Here is a 22,982-nt window from a genome sequence, read left to right on the forward strand (position 1 = left end):
TTGTAAGTTTTCAATTTTTTTAGTTTTTTTTTCTATAAATATCAATAAAGTTTTATCTGTTGGGCCAAAAAGTGTAAAAAATTAATACAAGGCTCCTGATATATTGTTACAATAGCAGTTGAAAAATATTAAAAATACATAGCCACAATTATTTTTTATAAGCATTTGAAGTTGAAATTTTGACAAAATTTATCAAATTTAAAATTGAATATTTATTTTGTAGTTAAAAAATTATAAAATGTTCAACTTTTATATCCAAGGATTGAAAATTTAAAACAAGATTCCACGTAAATGTTTAATTCTGTTGCCAAAAATTCTAAGAAATACATAAGCACAGTTTATTTTTATAGTAATTTTAATTTCAAATTTGGACGAAATTACATATTAAAAATCCTGGAATAACTATTTTAGTTATTTTGTTGTGATTGTAATGATTGTATAATATTATTTGTGGTTACTTGAAACTTCTAAAGTATACTATTATATATCTATGATAGTACCACGGTTTGTTGTTGATGTATAACGCGTTACCTGATTGATATTGTTATATGATTAATTTGGAATTTATTATTAATACCTATTATAGGTCAATTTTTTTTTAATACTATAGATAAGTATACCTATAATAGGTATGTCTAATACCTAGACTGACAAACCATCTCCACGCAGAATCGTTTTTCTTACCTATACAGTGATATTATATCATTGAATTCAAATTTAATACTGTCCATTATACAGTGACCCACTTGTATCCTACTGTACAGCAGAGCGACATCCACTTACCCACTTTTTTTTATTTGTTGTTTCTATAAAATATACTATATTAGTACCTACAATAGTAGGTAGGTGGGTACCTATAAATAATAATATTTATATAATTAAATAAGTAGGTACATAAATATGGTTTGCCAGTTTAAAAAAAGTTGTGGGGGGATACGACACCCAAATTTCCCCCCTCCATAATAATGCCACTGCAGCGTTCATTAAAATGAATGGTATTGTTTAACACGCAAATCGCTGATCAACCGACAATATTGTGACAGCACCTATACATTTTAATTAAAGAATAAAGATTATTAAAAATATCTTTTAACATTCACACATAAAATAATTCCCTCTAAAAAAAAATGTAAATAATAATACAATTGTTTTTTAATGAAAAATAATAAAATTATTGTATTTAAATGGCACCAAATAGAAAATTTCCAAGTGTAAATAATACTTACTATCTTTATTTAATTAGCAATTAATTTGTTTACAGGATTTGTTTATTAAATATGGAAATACAAAAACATTTGAAGTATCTAAAGGTGAAGAGTTTGACGCCAGAATGGAGTTTACAAGACAGCGGCAATTTTTAGAACAGTCCATTATCAGCTTAAAAAAACGAGTAAATGCGTGTGAAAAAAAAAACAATTCCTATAACAAACTTATGGAGGAAAATATAATTCTCATTGATACAATCAATAAGTTAAGACAAGAACTCATTGCAAACTCTAAGAAATATGACAACTTAAAATCAATTTTTAAAATTAAAGAAAGTAAAAACCCAATTATTAAACATTAAAAAGTTAAAAATAACAATCTTCAAAAACAGAAAGCTGTGACAAATTTAGATGCAGTTGTATAATAGCATAAGGAACATAACTTATCGAGAATTAAAACAAATTTCGAATATTTTATTTTATTGTAATGCCGTTGTTAATAGTAGTTAATATAGAATGACTATTTGATTTTAGTCTTTAAAAATAATAGAACACAATAGAATATATTTTACTGACTGAACAAAAATCTGTAAGGAGTATAACATATATTATATCTTGTTTTTTTATTTTATATTATCATATAATCATAAGTATATAAATATGAAGTTAAGTAAATTTTAAAACAAATTTAATATAATGCTATATTCTGCCAACTTTATATTACCTATGCAATTTTATACTTTACTTTAGTGACTAGTTTAAATAAAATAAATATTAATTAAGTACTGTCTTTATATTAACAGTCTCCATTTCTACATTAATGTGTTATAATGATCATATTAATTATTAATATATATTTTTAAATAGTTAAATTAATAATTATTATGTAATATGTTTAATTAAACACGATCAATTTGAATAATATTTTGACATAATTTTACTGTCAATAATATTTTCTTTAAAATAGTTAGAATATACAGTGTAACAGGCACAGACCTGGTAGCTGAAATTACTTTTGTTCTAATCAATATTTTTAACTTTTTTTTATTAGTTAAGTCACTTGCGCTACGCACATAATATAAAAAAAATTATTTTTTATTATTTAATATTTAAGGTAAAAAATAAAAATAGCCAATTTCTAAATCTGATTATAAAAACAATTTTAATGCAAAAAACATTTACCCAAGTTAAATAGCTTATTTTTTAGAATTTTTTTAAAATATCAGTATTTTTTATACTAAATTAATTCAGAACGAAACAACATTTTTCAAAATATTTTTTGAGTATATTTCTTAAATTATTTATTAAGCAAATAATTTTCACAATTTTTATCATACGTTTAGGTAACATCTTTTTTTTTTGTCAGGTCTTTCTGTTACACCTGTATACTTTTCACATATAAAAATGTAATTTATAATAACTTATTAGTTAATACTTCTAAATATTTTATTTTTGTCCCTATCTAAACAACTCATACTGGTGATCAGTTAAATGATAGTTAAATTATATTTTGTGAGTCCAACCAGATTCACTGGCGATAAGCAAACCTTACCACTAAGTATAATATTAAAAACGTAATAGAGAAATAATATTCATCTAAGTATACAATATGACTTAATATATATTATTATATGAAATAAGTGGCTGTAAATTTATTACAACAAATTAACAAATATTCATATACAATTTGATCAGTTATTTGTATTTAAATGAAAAGTAAACATAATATACTAATATAATATCCACAAGATACAAACCGAAAAACCCATAAAAAAATATACACCCACCAAATTCAGTCATAAAAAAACTTATTTAAAACATTTAGTACAAATTAAAGTAAAAATGGTATGATTGACTTTCTACATTTCGGGTAGTCAGAGAATTCTTTTTTGTAATTCCTGTGTTTGCCAAGAGCCCATACTGCCATTTGGTAAAATCCAGCAAAAGTAAATAATCCAGCTAAACAGATTACATACAAATTATTTTTTATCAACAATGTAATATTAAATGATTACCTGAAAATGAAGATGTCATTATGGTAAATCCAATCCAACTACCAACCTCATAAGTGTAGTTAGGGCAAGAAACAAAGTTAAAAAGAAGTGTAAAAGGATTTGTAGTGGGAACTGGTATACGCCTGACTTTAGTACCAGGTGGACGAAGATTTCGCAGTGCAATGTGAATGCTTAAGTTTCCTAATTCACAAAACTGTAATATTGTATAAAATGTTTATTTCATTATTAACATGATACTGCAATTATAATTTAATTCCAATACTTACGATAAAAGTACCAAGACCAATGTAAAATTGAATTGTACACGGTGGAGTATACAATGGATGGTTAACAAAGTATGAAACAAAAGCAGTGAAACCCCAGTAATAAGTACAGTTTTTAAACAGATTCATTATTGGCATTGTGTTATGAGAGAAACGATGTACAAACAGTGTTTCAAGCACACGCTTCGTATAATGGAATGACCAACAGTAAGCAGCAACTCTAAGAAAACAAAAATAATGACATTTACATAACATATACTTGGAAAAGAACACATTTTTGATGATAAGCTATTTCTTTGATAATGATAAAAGCCAGGTTTAAATACTTAGTTTTAAGTTTTTAAAAACTAATTATAAGTTGCATAAAATCTATGAGTACATAATTATTCATTACTATATTTGCTACAAAATGGGGTGCTAATTCTGTATGCTCTACTGAAAAGTGTCGTAGTCGGTATGTGCTCTACAGTCTACATAAGTTGTTTTGACTAGGTTTTATTTTATATTTATATTTTTTATAATGATTCTTTACAGACAAGTGTCTGAGTCAGTATAATCTACAGATGTCATACGTCGTTTTATTTTATATTCATTCAAAAACGATTATTCAAGATCTGAATGTCTTCTAACATGGCGAGAAAATGGTCCGGACTGTCTTGACGGTTAAGTTGCCAGTAATAGTGATCAAGATGAGACTGCAAATGATTAAGAGGAACACCCCTCATTTTCTTCAATAATTTAATTTTTGCGTCCAACCATGACCTCTCAATGTTTTGAGTGTGGGGTCCTATATTTGCATCGACATATGAGATTTAGTGATTTACCATCTGGTGTAAAATACCTCGGCTTGTGAGACACCTATATGCAGCCCATTCATCAGAATGAATTTCTGATCCTGCCTCGCATTCACGTTTAATTATTGGTAGAAGTGTTTCTCGATCACGTCGATGAACATAAAAATAACAGAAATCATTTCCATATTTTTAAACCAAATACCCAGTATATTATAGTCATAACGAACAACCTTAGTGAGCGTTATGTGACGACTGTAATAAAAGTAAAACCAACAGCAATACAATTTAAAGTAAAGATAGTTAGAGATTATCAAGATTAGTAACAGTTGAAAGAAATACCCTACCATATTATATAAAACCGAAGCAGATAATGCATATACAGTAATTTTATTGCAGTCCAATATCCGCGTACAGAACGTAGACCGAGTGTAGAACGCCAAAACCGGTAGAGCGCATACCGAATTAGCACCCAAAATTGTACGATAATTTAGATTATATGTTACTGATAAGGTACTTTAAGGAAATTAACCTATACAGTAGGCAGTGGTGACTAAATATTAATACTGAGGTAAGAAAAGTTCTCATCAAGCAAGCAATGAACAAACAATTTAAGAAATAAAATCCTAGTGGGTACCCCTACATTACGATAAATTGACACTAGCTATAATAATATAACTTGTACAACACTTTTACCATTTCTGGCATCCATCTAACAATACCGAAATAACATATTTACAAAAATAATTTAATTTGATAAGACAACTTGATAATTGAAATAGTTGCCATACTATTAAATATAAGGACTTACTCAGCCACTTGTGACATTTTTTGATTAGCTGTTGCCCCATAAAACAGACTGGGTCGTGCATAAAATAATAAATATACAAAGAGGGGACCGGCATATTCGGCCATAAATACAGTAGACCATCCAATTTGAGGGCCTAAGTCTTTAACATAAAGTTTTGATCCATTTTTTAATCCTAGAAAAAAAAATTAAATACCTATTAATACAATTTGTTACTTCTTAAAATATTACAGCTATTATTTAAACAGTATTTATTATCTACTGAAAAAGAAAATTATTAAAAAGTTTACTAAATGAATACTTATTTCTGACAAAAACTTTAAATAATTGATATTAAAAATATAAGAATACAATTTAAACTTCATCTACATTTAACTTTTCCATACTAGATTAATACTTACCTAAATCTTTAACTTTGTCAGTATCCTTTAAACTTTTTCCTCTAGCTTCAAGTCTGATAGATTGTCTGTCTGGATATAAAGCAGACTTTACTTTGCTAATGCTTTTCTTAATATCACTAATCTGAGAAGCATCTGTAACCTGAAAAAATAAAAAATATTTAAAATGTTACAAAGATAATATCTCTTCGTCGACAAGCATTAAATACCTTGGAGTGCTATAGATAAACAAGAACCCATGCATTTTTTTTTTAAATTACACAAAATTATCAGAAATTTAAAATGGGTATCATGCTTTGTGCACTATACCAATTTTATAATAATATTATTTTGTTTTTTAAAATTTGTTTTTTTTAAATTAATACATATAAATAATTTTGATTTTAAAATACATATACATACATAATTTCATTTTTAAAATTTGGTAAGATAGATTTGGAGATTCCATTGAAAAAAATGATTAGAGTTCACACAAGTATACCTAAATAATTAAATTAAAATTTTCCTAATTTTACGGCAGACCAGTCTTCAGTAGAACATATTTTGCGGTAGAGCAAAAATGGCATGATAGCAATTAATTAATTGGTAAACCTCTCTTAGTTATTCTCTTCTTCTTCACAAATAATTCTTTTGTAACCTGTGCTGTGCCATAACACATAAATAAAATATAAGTGTTCTAAATTTCCAATGTAACATTTTAAGAATAATATCAAATGAAACTTCACTCAACATGGATTTCAAGTTTTTCCATTCAAACCTTATATTCAAATACCATCAATCAACTTCTTCAAGCAATTCAAAAACAGAACAATATTATCATCTAAACGACAAGCCCACTTTTCGTTGGATCAAACAACATGTTCTTATATTATAATAAAACAAATATAATATATATATATAAAATATAATTACTAATGTTAATAGTAATAAGGTAATATAATATATTGTAGTACCTATATCACAATGAGTATTATTATTATATTACATTTTGACCTTTAATTTAACTAATAATAACTAAATTGTTATCCTTGTTTGTAATTAGAAATGAAATTATCTTGTGTTCAATAATGTTAAAAAATTAACTTCCTTAAGTTTAGATGTTTTTCAAGAAAACTTTTACATGAAGCTTAAATTTGGGAATTTATTAGACTCATATAAATATCCATTTTCATATATTTTGTTTAGTTCCAAAAATGGGTATGAAATAAAACCACTAAAATTAAAAACTGAAATTTGGGTTTTAAAAATGTAATTTAAAGAATTTTGATTGTAGATTAAAAATAATATTTATTCTTCACTTTTATTGATGAATTTTAACAAGTGTAGGTACTTTAGTGTAAAATTACTGATATTTAAATAAAAAAACTCATAGGAATTCAAGTTAAAATATCATATTCATATGATGAATGATAATGAATGTGATTTTGAACTTTTAGAAAGTTATTAATCATTCATAATTGATAGGTACATATTGTATACTTTATAAATTATTGTTTAGTGAAATATTACTTAGCACAAAATAATGCCAACTCAAATAGGCACACTGAATAAATTACAAGACATTTTTCAAGGACATGGAATAACATTTTTCATTTGAATATTAATGAACAAGCTTTGTAAATAAATTAATCAATTCCAAAATAATTATTTCAAATACTTAATAGTAAGAATGTATAAAATAAAATTTTTTTTATTAATAATTATTAATTTGAATCTGAATATAAATCAAACAATGAGTATACCTACAATTTAACTTAACTTTAAATACCTACCTGGATAAATATATTATGGAAAACAAAACAATACAAAATGTATTGGGCTATTTATTACTAATCTAGTTATTTTTATTAGTTTAAGTAATAATAACATTATTGGTTATTATATATTTTACTTATATTTTCATTTGCACTATGGCATTCCTTATAAGTAATAACTATAATGTAGATACCAAAAATTTACAGATTTCATAGCACTCGATTAAATTTTTTTTTATATACTTGCACGATAAACGGGGGCAGATACAATGAGTAGTATAGTCTGGCTGAAGCCTTCACTTAAATATTATTTCAAAGAAACATTTCTCATTTATTAGTTTATTTATAAAAATATGTTATAGGTTAAAATAGTTATGTTAAATCAATCAAACCTAATAATAATCTAACAATTTTTTATGCTTTTGGTTTATGACTTTTAAAACTATGAGTATATATTTAATTTTTATTTATGTAACATATGCATATAGCCCATATAGGTACATATTTTGTGTATGGTCTCCTTTTTTATTTTATTCCTAGATCCAACCCTGACAACAAACAAATACAAAAATAATTTATGACAATTAACTAAGAAATGTAAAAAAAATGAAACCCAACATAAGATTTTAAAAACATATCAGATAGCATAACATAATTTTTACAATTTGTACAATAAGTAAATATGATACAATAAGTTTATTTATAACAGTGAATAATTTGAGGAAAGCTGCCACCCATTAGTGACACTTTCATTTTGAAGTAATTATTACAGACATATTATATATTTTTTTTTAATTATACAAAAAGCAAATCACGGCACCATTTACGTTTCAACCTTCTTGGAGGGTTACCGGGGATTGATATAACATAATAGATTCAAAAAATCATCGAATATAATTAAAGAATTCTTCACTATTAAGTATATACCTAGTTTAAAAGAAAATAATTACCTACTGTTTAAAAATATTTAAGAAAATAAGTTAGGTAGATAAATAGAGAGCAATGGCATTTCTATATATCATTATCTCATTGACATAAATTACACTTTGGGACATAAATACATAATATAACTGTTTAGTATAAAATATTATTAATAAAAATTCTTACTTTAATTTTTCCAATATTCTTGTCCGTTGTAGTTACAATTTCAATCTAAAAAAATAAAAAGTTTACTTTGAAGTTTCAAAAATGGACTACCATATACTTATAACAACATTTTATTTTAGTACTATGTAGGTTAGGTATCTATACAGTATAAGCTATTTTTCTCAATTACAACATTAACATAAAGTGGCTAGGTTAATATTATTGGATTGTAATTCTATAGTTTATCATATTACTTAATACTACAATCTGGCTTTTTGCATATTGTTGTAAAAAAAAGTCATAAATGTACAAAACCATCTGTCACTGGTGTTAATCGCTCATATGAAAAATATGAGTATTAAGTACACTGGTCGTGGTATAAAGAGAAACAGCAACCTACGTAATGTGGCTATTAATCGGTTGATATGCATAACAATATATTTTAAAGAAATACATTTAAATGATTGTGATTCATTTGAAATAAAACTAGAAAAATATCGCAGTTTTATCAACTATAATGATGGCATTTAAATACTGCTATTAGGTACAATTTTTAAGTGTCTTATTATCTTTTGAGCCCCAACACAAACTTATTGAGTAAGTCACAATTTCTTCTTGAACATTAAATTATCATTTTAATTTAAAAATAGTATTTTTTTCAGATATAACAAAAAAATATTGACCCCTAACAATTTTAAATAGACAGTGTAGAAACTTAATAAACAAATGCTCACTGTAAAAATAATATTCAGCATGCTATGTGATCATTTATGTTGGAAGATAAACTTAGGTGAGCGAGGTCAAAAATTACAACTAAATTTTTTTAATGAATAATTAATAACTTCAATTAACTCACTTAACACATTGAGTGCCAGGCCAAAAATGACAAAACTGACCATTCTGACCGGGACATTTGTTTTATAATGTGTTTATCATATAAATGTGTATCATTATCAATACACACGGCACAAATAAACATATTAGTTGTGTATTGAAATTGATACACATGGCACTCAAAGTGTTAATAGATAATTATTAAATGAGTTATCGTATTATTTCCTATAAAATAAATGTAGATAGGGACAAATCTTTGCTTAATGACCATTGATTTTTATTCAAATAAACAATCAATTTAATGTAAAGCAATGCAATTTATTGAATATTAATAATGATAATTTGCATTCCACACATTAAAAGAATATTCATTTGTTATTTGATATTTCATCAAAAAGCATGGTTATAAAATCTAACACTTGCAACAGTCAATAGGTACCTAACATTAATTATAAATTGTATGAATTGGTCAGAAAACTGGTTATGCAAAATGTTCAAAGTTCTTTTGGACTCAACTAACGGGTTTTGTAAAATTTTACAAATAAGCTGATACAAAGGTTGATCAAGTTATAGAGTTTATCACGTGTATAATATTTAAATTGGTACTTGGGTGTAAATAAAACCAGTATACCTAATTTATAAGGATCTATTCGTATAAAAAAAATAATATTTAATCAATACCCGAGCCAATAGATACCCAAAGTAAACATTTAAATAATTAGGCACATGCATTTCGTATAGGTTTTACTTTTCAAAAATTATACAATGATACACCATATACATAAATATGCCGGAAGATGTTAAACATAACAAGTTTTGTGTCAATGACTTATGATGAATTTTTCAGGGTTAACATGTACAGAGGGCACAAGGTGATCTGGACTAGAATTCAGACTATTCGGATGTAAAGCAAGTATTGGTAGGTACTCGTAAACAAAAACCTTTAATGTAATTACCTCGAATGCCAACACTGTCACATACTGACTGTATACACACTGGATCTATGTTATGCCTAATGCACACAAGTATAAAATATATAAAATTGGATAAAGATTAAAGATATCAAGTACCCTCAGGGTATCAGAACTGATTATGAAGTAATACATACCTATTGCCTACATGCTTTAAACATGATTTTAGTCACAAGAAACAAAAATTTACGATATGTTCATCCCATCAGTGCAGAATCATTGACCAATATTATCTTAGTTTGGGAGTTGTAGCGCAGAAAATAATGGGAGAAGAGGGCTTGAAGGTCTCCAGTATTTATTTAAGTAGTATAACCTCCAGCAATTTTAGCCAACTTTTTATCCGTACTTAAATTTTTTTTAAGAGCTCATTGCTCAACCACCTATAATATCTGCTTTATTGGTACTAGGTAGACCGGTATATTGGAGTCAATCAAAACGACCAACTACCACAATCCATTGACGAGAAAACGAACTAAATTTACTTACCTCCATATTTCAAAGCGTAGTTGAGACCGACCGCGTGTAATGGATAATAACGAGTGTTGGGATGAACAAATAAGCGATAACAACCGTAGCAGACGAATAGTACTTATCTATCGTCGATGGTCTGAATCCTGGAGTGACGACTGCAAAGTGAGTGTGACTAGTGAGAAGTGAGAAACTGAGAACTATAGTACAATAGTACAGAGTGTAGAGTACAGACTAATACAGACTACAGTAATACAGCTGAATATTAGAGGTGGGCAAAAAACACCGATGTTTATACATCGATATTTAGTCTTCGATGTAGGTATCGAAAAAAATATCGATGTTTTTTTTCATATTTTACCATTTTCTTTTTTTAACTACTTGAATTTATATTTTAAATTATATATTAAAAAAAATATATAATATATGTAATTTGAAACATGGTACATACTACATAGTACATACAACATACCACGACAACAGACAAATTAGATTATAATATTATCTAATTTATCACGGTAAATACTAACAAGTAAGGTGAGAAAAATAAATTGTTTTACCAATGATTGAATTAAAAATCAAAAAATATTGAGGTTTTTCCCAATACATCTTAACAATCGGTGTTTCAAATTTCGATTTTCGATGCATCGATACATCGAACATCGATATTCAAAATATTTTGCCCATCTCTAGTCTCTACAGAGTATAGATCAATAGATCATAGAAAAGAGATTGAACCGTTCCCGTGCGGCCGTGCGATACCACCTGGTTCTATACGTCACGACAAATTATATAATTTATTGTATTATTATTATTTTTTATATAATATTATATAATTTCATTAATTTGTCAAACGTCTAAACTGATTACAGACGACGTGGAACGTGTGTAGTGTGTACATAGTGACGTAGTGTACTATAGTGTGTAGTGTGTACAACGATCACAGACTTCTATACTATTCTAGATAAGGAACTCAACTGTTTCAACTGTTTCATATGAAGCTCAGCTGTGGACGGCCGCCATTTGTCGATTGGCAAAACATTTCATTTATAATAGTTCGGACTGTCCGGTAGACTAAGAATTAGCTGGGGTATTAAAAATATAGGAATTAATTAGTCAGAAAACAATTGTGTTGGGAGCATGAGCGTGGTCAAAGGGGGGTTTAGGGGATCCCGCGAGTTGGTCTGCGAGTGCCTTAAAAAAATCCCCAGACTACAATATTACTCACAACCACATGCAAATGGTTGAACAAATATTTTTTAAACGTTAATAATTAGTATCTATAATTAATATTTAATTACAAACGTAATTATACGTATATTCAAAAATGATATATTATTTATAATATTTTGTACTTAACAACTATTATAGTAAAATATAGTTAACAAAAATCTTATACAAAATAATTTATTGAATGTAGGCACGAGGCACTTGGCAATAAGAATGTTTTTTACAAATACAAAAGTATTTTTTAAAAATGGAACATACACTGCCCCCAGTTAGTTTAAGTAATAGATAAAAATAAAAAAAAACCTTAAAAGGAATAATTAACAATAATATTTTATATTACTATATTATACATATTTTGTGTTGATATAATTCTGTAAAAATTGATAATCCCCGAAATAAAATATTACGTTTTCTGTGACATTTTGACGATAATTTATAAGGTATAACTGTATAAGAACTTCAAATGATACCTACTTATGATTGTTGTGTGCGGTTTAGTGTGTACCTTTGATAATATAATATAATATAAGGTAAAAGGTTACACGTACCGATCTAATCTGTAATGGGCTCACGAACATAATTTGGATAGGTACCTACTCGTTATTTATATTATTATTATTATTATCTATATTTTGAATAATATTTTTATATAGTATGTTTTTAACTGTATTATTTGAGGCTATGAGAAAAAGAGTGGCCTAACCCATTAGCTTGCGTAATTGGAGTTAAATGCGTTTTAGGCCATTATTGCATTTTCATATTGACTAAAAACAACATTTTCTGGTTAGGCCAAGTGCTACTATTTAGCGGAATATTTGATAACTAGGTTCAGGAGTTCATCAAACACCACTAAAGTTAAATATATGACGTATCATTTGACGTATCGATCATTCGAAATATTTTTATATGCTTTACCTATTTTTTGTGAAGTTGGTAAGTTAGTTAATTTGAATTACATGTTATATATTATCGTAATTGAAATAAAATATTATTTATAAATTATAATATATCATTTTTTTTAACAGTATAATAATATAATATAATATACGTATTTGAAATTAAATATTAATTATAGATACTAATTATTATTAACGTTTAAAAAATATTTGTTCAACCATTTGCATGTGGTTGTGAGTAATATTGTAGTCTGGGGATTTTTTTTCGGGGATTCCACTCGACACTTCTTTTACATTATTGTGGACATTCCTGCTCTCGCAGCAGTAGTACCTACTTTTACAAATCAACGGTATAAAGTGTATCTTGTTAAAGATAGTTTACATATCCACCCTTCGGTTCCAAATAACATCACCAATATCTTCTTCATAAATAACATTAATTCCAGTAATTTAGCCATGATGGACGCGGATATATATCCGTGGAGGCCTGTGTTAGGGGTAAATTGTCCGTTTTCTCTCTGTCCATCGGTTCGAGTGGTCTTTTCCTAACCTAACCATACACCTATAAACTAGTTTATAGGCACTGAGATAGATAATATATATTATATAATATTACAGTTGAACTTTATTAATTCGAACTCTTTTGACTCGAAATCGTCGATACCTCGAACATTTTTTCCGGTTCCTAGAATTTCCTATTATTGTATTATCCTTGGATAACTCGAACTTTCCTGTTATACGTGACTACGGCTGTTACCGCGATTACCACCCGAGACTACCTCCGTTATCGCGACTACCGCGCTTCTTTTGTGAAACATCACAATCCTTTTTCTAAGACTAACAAAATGGTACTTTCCAGTTTAACGAGACTACCTTAATTTTATTGCCTTCTTTGATATATTTTTAATAATATGTATTGTGGAGATGGTCAAAATGAAATAAAGAAAAAAATTAAATACCTACATATTAATTTATTATTTGTAATGTATTGTACACGGTTAAGTGCTAAATTTGGCGCGGGGTAGGTACGGAAAACAATAAAATAATAATAATAATATTGCAAAATGGTAAATCCACAAATAAAATAATTAATAATTTATGTATTGTGGGGATGGCCACATTCAAATTTTATAAAAAAAATTAAATTATTCGTAATATACCAAATTTGCCGTGGGAAACACCAATGACAAAAACTAATAATATACGTAATGCTATATAGATATATAATCGCAGCTTATTTTGTATGATGATTTTAATTCAGCTATAATATCAGCTAAGATAGGTATTTTTTTTATAGTAGCGATAACGGAAGTAGTCTTGTATAACAGGAAAGTACCACATTTCAATTGATCTATTGAATCGATAAGAATTCCGAAAACAGATTTGAATTTGTCGTCAAGTCTTCTTAAAATTGACTTTCCCACATTTTTTGATATTATTATTTATTAGTATAATATCAATATATCATACAGACATCGGTGCCCAGGAGGAAAATGATAATTTGGGTGTGATCCGGTGATCGTGATGGTTTCGAATTTTCGATAAATGATAATATTATTTTATCGATTTATAATTATAATGAAATAACTGCTTTGCGTTTTATAATACATATTGTATATGAAATGTATATGAAATAATATAAGATTTATATTATATTATAATATAACATAATATAAGTTTATTTAATCTGATCCGATAAACCAGTTCAACTGGTTCAGTGGTATTAAAGACAATTTTAGGTGGGCAAACTACTATTTTTAAAATAAAAAAATTATTGATTTTTTGTATCAATAATATGTTTTCATAATATTTTGATGCTAATTAATATAAAATTTCAAATATACACATATCTTATAGAGCTGTCTGTATACAATGGCGTTATTTGGGGGGGGGGGCAAGGTGGGTATTTGCCCCTGTCTGATTTAAAAAGCGGCCCAACAGACCGGTGCCCAGTTGTTGCCGTTTTGCCATTATTATATTTTATTAGCGCAAAAAAATGCCTATTTTATAATATTTTCAGAAAATATTGTAAAATTGAAAATAATGTACGAAGAAATTATTGTCACAGTGAAACATTTTTACTTGGAATATATTTATATTTAGACGTATGCGGGGACGTACACATTGTATGTATGGGTATGTATACATTTATGTATGTTTGTTTGTGTGAGTGTATTTTGTGTAGGAAAATGAACATAACATTGTCGTATGCACAACAATAATAATAATTAGTATCATAATCTCTTATGGTATTATTTTAAAATCTAAAATTAATACAAATTCTAAAAACAACAATCGATTGGCATTCTTATCATTGATCACGGACTTCAGTTAACTTGCGAGTTGCGACTTGCGACAGTCGTGTATAATTCAACTATTCTGCGTTTTGTGTTTATTTAATTGAGTACCTATTATTCTACCAAAATTAAAATTAATTTTTTTCTTGACGTGTGTTTACATTAATCTTTTAATTTGGGCAAAATATGACTTAAATGCGGCTAAAAATTTAAAATTACTGCAAACTGCTCAACAATCGAAAATAATTTCCGGTATTTTTAATAAATAGACAAAACTTGAGGTGGTAAGCGAACAATAAAAAAAATATATATTATAATTTAAGATAATATTAATTAGTAAATGTATCGTATACCTATATACAGGGGTTAAAGTGGGAAAAAATTCAAGAGGGGACTGATGTCTCCATATAGTTTTAAGCGTTCCATATATAATTTTATGTATAATGTTTACTGTATAAAATCCTAATTTGTTAAAGGGGACGCTTTTTAACCGCCGTCAGAGGTAGGGGGACTGAGTCCTCCTGCGTCCCCCCCACTTTAACCCCTGCCTATATAAGAGTAATATAGCATAGGTTATAAGTTATAAGTAATGAAACAGGGAAAATTGATTTATAGTTGATTATGCAGTTGATATATTTAAAAAAATAAAAAAAAGAAGATATCCTAATAAACTACTTATATTTTACTATTATATTTAAACTATAATAAATATTGCCATATAATAGCTTGTAGAGTTTTAACTGATATAGGTATACATTATACAACTGTTTTTATAAAATATCTGCTACCTTATATTTAAAAATTATGTTACCTAGTTAATAAAAAGGGTACCTTTGTCCCCCTCTATTGAAAACTGAAATGACACCACTGTTTGTATAAAACATCTAGATTATTTGATTGATACATTCAAACAGTGGCGTGATTAGAATTTATTTTACCCCCCCCCCCCCAGGATACAAATTTTTTTCTTCTCAAAATATTAAATAAATATAATAAATTATAAATACTAAATTTTCAATTATATAGCAGCGAGTCTTAAGCAGGGGCACCTGCAGAGAGGGGCCAGTGGGTGCCATTGCATCCGCTGGGATTTTTTTAATGAACAAAAAAATTAATGTATAATAATGTAAACATGTGACCTATCTACGATTTATATAAATTTAATTTTGAACCCACTGAGCTGATTTTCTGTTGGCACCCTTGGTCGTGACTGGTAGCTAGGAATGGGTACTATTTTATCAAAAATCCTAAAGTTCTTAAATTATGTATTAACATTTACTTTAAAAGGTAACTTTTTAGTTTAAATTTAGAAGGTACTTATACAATACCTATTCAAATATATTTGCTGAATACTAAATTACAATTTAGTTATTACTCTGTAGATTGTTTAAAATAAGTAGTATTGTCATACTGTGATTAGCTATATAGTTATACATTTATAAGGAAAGTGAAAAAAGGTGACATATTTTCAATATTGTATGTATGCAGCAGTTAGATATATTACCAATAATATTATACAATTTTATTAAAAATATAACATGTATTTTGCACCACATATACAAATTAAGAGGACGTGTCACGAAAAATGTACGCGTGCAACGACCAAGAGTAATTTGGTAATTTGCGTCCATATATACAATCTTTTTGAAAGAATACGGCTTAACTACTTAGTACCCTTTGCGGTTAATGTATTAATTAAAGAACAAGCTGGTTTCCACCCAGGAAAATTATGTACAGAACAAATATTTAACCTGACCCAAACAATCGGAAATGGTTTTGAAAACAAGTCACATACTTAGCCAGACATGTTCAGAGATATTTGATCTGGGGTCAGCGGATTCTTCATGTTTTTAACTTTGTTTTGTATTATTGAGTAACTGAAAACATATTGCTTTTTAATACAAATTAAAATCAACAGTTGTATAAAAATGCGGTGTAAAGTGTATAAATTATTACTGTTTTAGAGTTATATACTCATATTTATAAAATATTAACTGTTTTCTTAGTCTTAAGAACTATATTATGAAGTCAGCCCTCAGACCTCTTCATAACAAAGTTACCACTCAGGCCACCATCTCAGATTAAAAATAATATATTTTATTTAAAAATTAAATTTATATTTACAAAGGTAGTATTAGGTATAATGTTTTTACACAATTTGTCTTTATATTAGACTAGACAATTGATTTGCAATAATGTTTATTAATATTAATACATTTTTTTTTTTTTGTAAAATTTCAATACATATCTATGCATGAGTTTTCTAATTGTTATTGCATTAAAATAACCAGTTTTAAATGACAGAAATTAATTAATTACTATTTAAAAATTTAGTAATTGATGATTTAATTATTATGTCTAAGCTACTTATTTCTATCAGTAGAAAGTCCTCTTCCTTTGGATGTTTGCTTTGAGTTTGCATTTAATTGGTTTTGGTTATTACTTTGAACTTGGCTAATAATACCTTTGCCACGACCTGCATTCTTACACCAGCTGTTTATTACTGGTACAGGAGCATTTATTTGAATACTTTTCGAATCACCAAGGGGAGGAAAGTTGTGTTCTTTATTTGTAATAGTTTTGCTATTTGTATTTGCTTTATATTCTGGCTTATTCCATATTGGTTTTTGAATAACAGTTGCTAATTTACCTTCAAGCGCTGGGAAACTATTGGCCGCTAAAGTGTTTGGTTTATTTATTTCCCTATCATCTGAATAATTTGCAGCAAATTTAGAAATATTAATTTTATCAAAACATTCTTCTAATGGGCTCTCTGTTTTAGATAAATCAAAATCATAATGACAACCAGATACAAGTTCTATGTCAATAAAGCGACAACAATGAGCTGATAAAATGTTAATCCACTTACATACAAAATAGTTACTACAGCCATGAATGTGTTCAAGTTTTTCATGAAAATGACAACCAATTGTCTTAATTGTACTTAACACATCTTTTGATAAACTATCGGTAGCCATAGCAACAGAAGGTAAAGCTAAATCATCTGTACCTGGATGTTTAACTTTATAACATGCATTTTTCAGTTCCATAAATAGTTTATCCAAATGGTAAACCCTAATAATATTATTGAAATCAGTTCTTTCAGCATCTCTTACTGCACTTTCAAATAACTTGAATAAACTTGAACTAGTAATCATCAGTTCATTTTCAATAGGCGTATGTGCAGTATAGACTGGTGGCATGTCTAATGCTAAGTCATTTAGAACAGATACATCAACTTCTTTGTTCATGATAAAACCTAAATAATTACCATACATTTCAACATTAGTTTGAAAAAAAAAAATTTATCCTTTTCAATATTTATACTTACCAATCATTTTTAATAATATTTCTGAGTAATTATTGGGAAACATTGAGAATACGTTTATTTTATGATTGTTAGCAGCATGATTGTTAATATCTGCTGTAGGAGCTCGCGGAGCATTTGTCTTGACTTGATCAAATCCAACTAGCTGATGAAACATGCGTATCAAGCCTTTTTCTAAAGAAAATTCAGCCATGGATATTTCAGCAGGAAAATAAAATCCTTCTTTTTCACATGTATAAGGGTTTATATGAATCAAAATAAATTTTTGCTTGGGAAGATAATAGCTGGCTGGTTGCATGCTAAGCAATACATCTATATATGAGTACATAGCATTTGTTTTGTGATTTACTCTCATCCGATTGTTTTTTAACGTCTTCTATATTTTCACCAATTGAAGTATATTTGCCTACTTTTTGCTTCACTTTGCATCTTTTTGCCTTTTATCTTGTACTTTTCTTTCATCTCATCAGGCATTCCTGCCCAATCTTTTTGGCAATACTCTGACATATCAGCCATGCTAACTTTAATCCCTTGATTTATTAATTTCTGTCGAGTCTCCATCATGAATACTGAATAGCCATTGTAAACTTTCTTTTTAGGAGCCATCACTAAGACAAAAATATATATAAATTAGTAAATAATCAATAAATTGCATGTTTATAATTGTATTCTTAATTTTATCTATACAATATCTAATTGAAAATATACAATACACTATATTATTAGTTAGGTATGCGACATTTTGAAGAAATAAATCATAATAAATATTAGTTATAATATTAATTAACATATTTTTTAAGCATAATATCTTACTTAAATAATATTTAATAGTTTCTTTTTTCATTATTATATTATTTTTTTTAAGTTGCCACCTTTTTTTAATGACATCTTATATTTTAGATTCTGAGCCAAGAAATGCATTAATTAATCTCATGTTGTTTTGTTTTACTGTACAGTGGCGCCGAACCTATAACTCAAGAGGGGTGACCGTCTACACTTTTTTTTCGGTGGGCGGGGGTCCATGTGTACCCCCCTGACTCTATAAAATAAGTACGTATGGTCAGCATAAATATAAAAAGAAGGTAGTCATTTGTCAAAATTCGAACTTTAAATGACTATAAAAAAAAATTGTGCTTATGTATTTTTAATGTTTTTCAACTGCTATTGTAACAGTATATCAGAAGCCTTGTAGAAAAAAAAAAATTTGAAACTGAAAATGTCTGGAAACAGTCCAAAACAAATGAAATTTTTTGAAAATTTTATTGTGTGTAGAAAATGCAAACATAAACAACCAGTGAAAATTTCATGTATATACGGTAATTTGTTTTAGAGTTATACCAAATACCAAAATCGATTTTATCGGAATGAGAACGATAAATTTATGTGAATGTATAAACTATTGTCAATTAGACTCATTAGCTTTTTTGTAGGTTTGTAATATTACCGGTGATTTAGGAATAATAATTTAATATTAATATTTTTTTTTTACATTTTTAAAAATTTTTTTTTTATCTTTTTTACTGATTACCAGTTGGTATTTGAGGGTAGTCAAAATTGAAAATTCCTAGTACTTTTCAAAATAATTGAGAAAAACAAAAAATTGATTTTCTTATATTGTTGTAGCTAATTCAAAAACAAATAAGCATTGCTTTTTGTTATTGTTTTTAGTGTTTATATAATTAATGTCAATGTATTTTTTTTGACTGGTCGAATCTAATACTAGTAACCTCATAAGTTAATTATTTATATACCAACCTACTAATAGTCATAATATGATCATATCTCCCAATATGCGGTCTACCAAAATGGATGTGCTCTACCGTAATAATATTGAAAGTATAAAAAAAAAAAAAATTATTTATAAAACTTATACTATAATTTAAAAAAAAAAACATATTTCAAACATTAAAAGTATAAATAAAAAATTGTATTTATTAAGAAATTCATTTATAAATGTTATACTATGCTACAAAAAATAGGGATTTTACATGTACATAAGTACATAGGTACTATTATACATATTAGGGATTATAAAACTCTTTAACTAGCATTTATTATTAGAAAACAAAAATATGTACAATCTGTAATATACATTAAGTAATAGGGGAGCTACAGTTTGCTGGATGGGATGGTATGGTTTTTTTTTATTAAATGTTAAGGAGGTCCCTGGGCCAATTTTGTTTGAGACGATGAGGTGGGTATTAGAAAAAGTAAGAGCGGAGAGGTTTGAAATTAGAGAATTTGAGTGATTGAAAGTGTTTTTGTGGAATGATTTATAGTAGTGGGCGGCAAGTGTATGAATGGTTGAGTTTTTGAGATCAGAGTGGAAGGATAAATTGCTGATGTAGCAACTAGCATTTAAAAAATTATATTTTCAGCTTAAAATTTAAAAAGTTGTTTCACCACAAACGACACTAAACCAACTAACTTAGTAACCTGTATTGTTATACGATAAAAGTATAAATTGTTATGAAAAATTAAGATAAAACGTATAAATTAGTAGATAATAGATATAGATTATGAGCGATTTCCAGCTATAGACTCGAAATTAAAATTTTATAAATTGAAAATAGATAATAAATATTAAATTTTACATAGCACACACAGGTTGCAGTGCTTAAATAGTATAGCAGTGAAAGGGTTACATAACATCCTTAGGAATGTTCTTACAACGTCTGGTTAAAGTTAACCGACACTTAGACACTTAACTGGCCGAATTCTGCCAGTAATAAAATCTATTATCAGTAACCGACACTTTACCGAACATTGTAAGAACGTAAAGTTTGTTATTTTGTTGTAATTTATAATATTTTTTGCACTTATGTATTTTATAATGTGCAATCATATTTAAAATAATTTTAAGGTTATTTATAGCGTATTAATACAGTAAATTTTTATCATGTCAAACATTGATATCTAACTAATTTGAAAATCCTTTATACTAATATTTTATTATCAATTAAAAGTTTTTTGACAATTGTTACTAATATTTCTCACTCTAATCTTATTTGGTAGAAAAATACATATTTATTTTTAAATAAATAATACATAAAAATATAAAATTCAAAAGAATTCTTTTGAATTTTATATTAATGCTTTTCTGTTAAAAAAAAATGTTGGTCCTATTATCATATTAAAATTACTTGTTATTTACTATGCTACCATTAAAACAGTTTAATGAGATATGTAAAATTTATAAACCAGAACTGCATATATATTATTAGCATTAAAAGATTTGGGAAACATGACTAAATAAATTATTAGATAATCTATTGTACTATTGGTTTTTATCTCCAAAATATTTGCAACACATACACACAAAATACATTTTTCTTTTGTTTTTCGATTAATCGGTGTAAAATCATCTATCGTAAAAATGACCAAAGCAATAAGTATTGATTGTACATGACTAATGATCACCTCCTCACTTTCTATCAATTATGAATTAGTATAAGGTTTAAGTTGTCTCTATCTTTCAAACGCACAACATAGCAAAAACTGTTTTGCGCGGGAAAGAACCGAGAAGGCTACAATTTATTATAATTAAAAAATTAGATTTTCACCACACAAAAAGAAGAACTTTGGCTGTGCAACGTTGTTTTTATTTTTTTGATATAATTTACATCAATAAAGTTTTTTAAGTTTGAAAAACACAATAATAGTTTTTGAAACAGTAAGAACTTGTTTCATATAAGTGATATCCATAGGCGCAAATAGACAAATTATTTTTGGGGGATTAAAGCCCCTGCTATATTTTTTAAAAATTATATATGCTCAGTACCAATTACTGACTTTTGAACTGGGGGGACTGAACAGAAATGTGGGGGACAAAGTCCCCCCCAAGCCCCCACCTATTTGTGCCAATGGTGATATCAAAAAAAATAAAAACAAAGTTGCACAGTCAAAGTTATTCTTTTTATGTCGTGAAAATTTTGTTTCCTAGTTATGACTGTAGTCTTCTCGGTTCTTTCCCGCACAAAACAGTTTTTGCTATGTTGTACATTTGTAAGACGGAGACAATACATGCGGGTGTAGTGTCCTCTTAATGTACAAAGTGCCATCTTGCCTTTGTAGTGTACACCGAATAAACAAAGTGTATAAATTATTATCTAAATACTAAAATTAAAAATAATAATAATGGTAAATGATAATAAATGCTATAAGTTTTTATAATCTAACCTGTTGGCTTTCCGATAGTTGACTATTTAAAATGAATAACAGTTAAAATAGTTGGTATATTTCATAGTTTTACGATTAATATTTTATGGTTCACGTTCCTCTTTCCGCTAGCAACAGATGGCCTCAATGCCTGATTCTCAGGCTCTGATGGGCAAACGACAATGATGCATAAAAAATTTCAGTACTTCTTTGTTTATCTATTGGCATTACCGAAACTGAATAACAAAAATTCAAAATGTTTTAAAAAAATATAATATTATGATAATAAATGTTACTAACGTTTGATAGCAAACACGTCTTCAGGAAGCCGGGGACACCCAAAGTTTATAGATAATGTATTATGGGGACAACTCCCGCCATGAATTGAAGCTTCAAGGTCGGTTGGTAAATGTATGGTATTTCATATGACAAATAAGATATGATTTATTTTGTATCGTATTTTATTATTTCTAAACATGT

At 27.4% G+C, this 22,982-nt stretch overlaps 3 protein-coding genes across 4 annotated transcripts in view; 1 reads left to right on the forward strand and 2 right to left on the reverse strand.

The window, feature by feature from the left end:
* LOC115032994 (cilia- and flagella-associated protein 57-like) overlaps positions 1–1,979 on the forward strand; it is a 6,665-nt gene extending 4,686 nt beyond the window's left edge. Inside the window, exon 2 of the mRNA XM_003245206.4 lies at positions 1,262–1,979. Within this exon, the coding sequence (XP_003245254.1) occupies positions 1,262–1,567 (306 nt within the window). The 3' untranslated portion in view covers positions 1,568–1,979. The remainder of the gene's footprint in view (positions 1–1,261) is intronic.
* Positions 1,980–2,480: 501 nt separating this feature from the next.
* Positions 2,481–10,838, reverse strand: LOC100160468 (trans-2,3-enoyl-CoA reductase-like). Of its 2 annotated transcripts, none has more exons than XM_008185916.2 (7): positions 10,612–10,838; positions 8,342–8,386; positions 5,484–5,622; positions 5,086–5,257; positions 3,487–3,703; positions 3,221–3,413; positions 2,481–3,164 (listed from the first exon to the last, which is right to left on the reverse strand). In XM_008185916.2, exons 1-7 carry the CDS (start codon positions 10,615–10,617, stop codon positions 3,037–3,039), a joined length of 900 nt encoding a protein of 299 aa, XP_008184138.1. In that variant the 5' UTR covers positions 10,618–10,838; the 3' UTR covers positions 2,481–3,036.
* A 5,685-nt stretch (positions 10,839–16,523) lies between these two features.
* On the reverse strand, positions 16,524–22,772 carry LOC100573423 (protein maelstrom homolog). Its single transcript, XM_029489737.1, has 3 exons — positions 22,524–22,772; positions 18,348–18,952; positions 16,524–18,275 (listed from the first exon to the last, which is right to left on the reverse strand). The coding sequence occupies exons 2-3, from the start codon at positions 18,697–18,699 to the stop codon at positions 17,380–17,382; spliced, it is 1,248 nt and encodes a 415-aa protein (XP_029345597.1). The 5' UTR covers positions 18,700–18,952; positions 22,524–22,772; the 3' UTR covers positions 16,524–17,379.
* Between the last annotated feature and the right edge of the window lie 210 nt (positions 22,773–22,982).

Source organism: Acyrthosiphon pisum, chromosome A2 (assembly GCF_005508785.2).
Source record: "Acyrthosiphon pisum isolate AL4f chromosome A2, pea_aphid_22Mar2018_4r6ur, whole genome shotgun sequence".
Classification (NCBI taxonomy): Eukaryota; Metazoa; Arthropoda; class Insecta; order Hemiptera; family Aphididae; genus Acyrthosiphon; species Acyrthosiphon pisum.

What these genes read in the sequence shown, in the direction of transcription:
- LOC100573423 (XM_029489737.1), bottom strand. Translation starts at nt 18,699, where the DNA reads ATGAGAGTAAATCACAAAACAAATGCTATGTACTCATATATAGATGTA. An exon ending in AATATTATTAAAAATGATTG is followed by an intron (nt 18,276 to 18,347) that starts GTAAGTATAAAT and finishes GTAATTATTTAG; the next exon opens with GTTTTATCATGAACAAAGAA.
- LOC100160468 (XM_008185916.2), bottom strand. An exon ending in AGAATATTGGAAAAATTAAA is followed by an intron (nt 5,623 to 8,341) that starts GTAAGAATTTTT and finishes TTATTTTTTCAG; the next exon opens with GTTACAGATGCTTCTCAGAT. An exon ending in AATGACATCTTCATTTTCAG is followed by an intron (nt 3,165 to 3,220) that starts GTAATCATTTAA and finishes TAATCTGTTTAG; the next exon opens with CTGGATTATTTACTTTTGCT.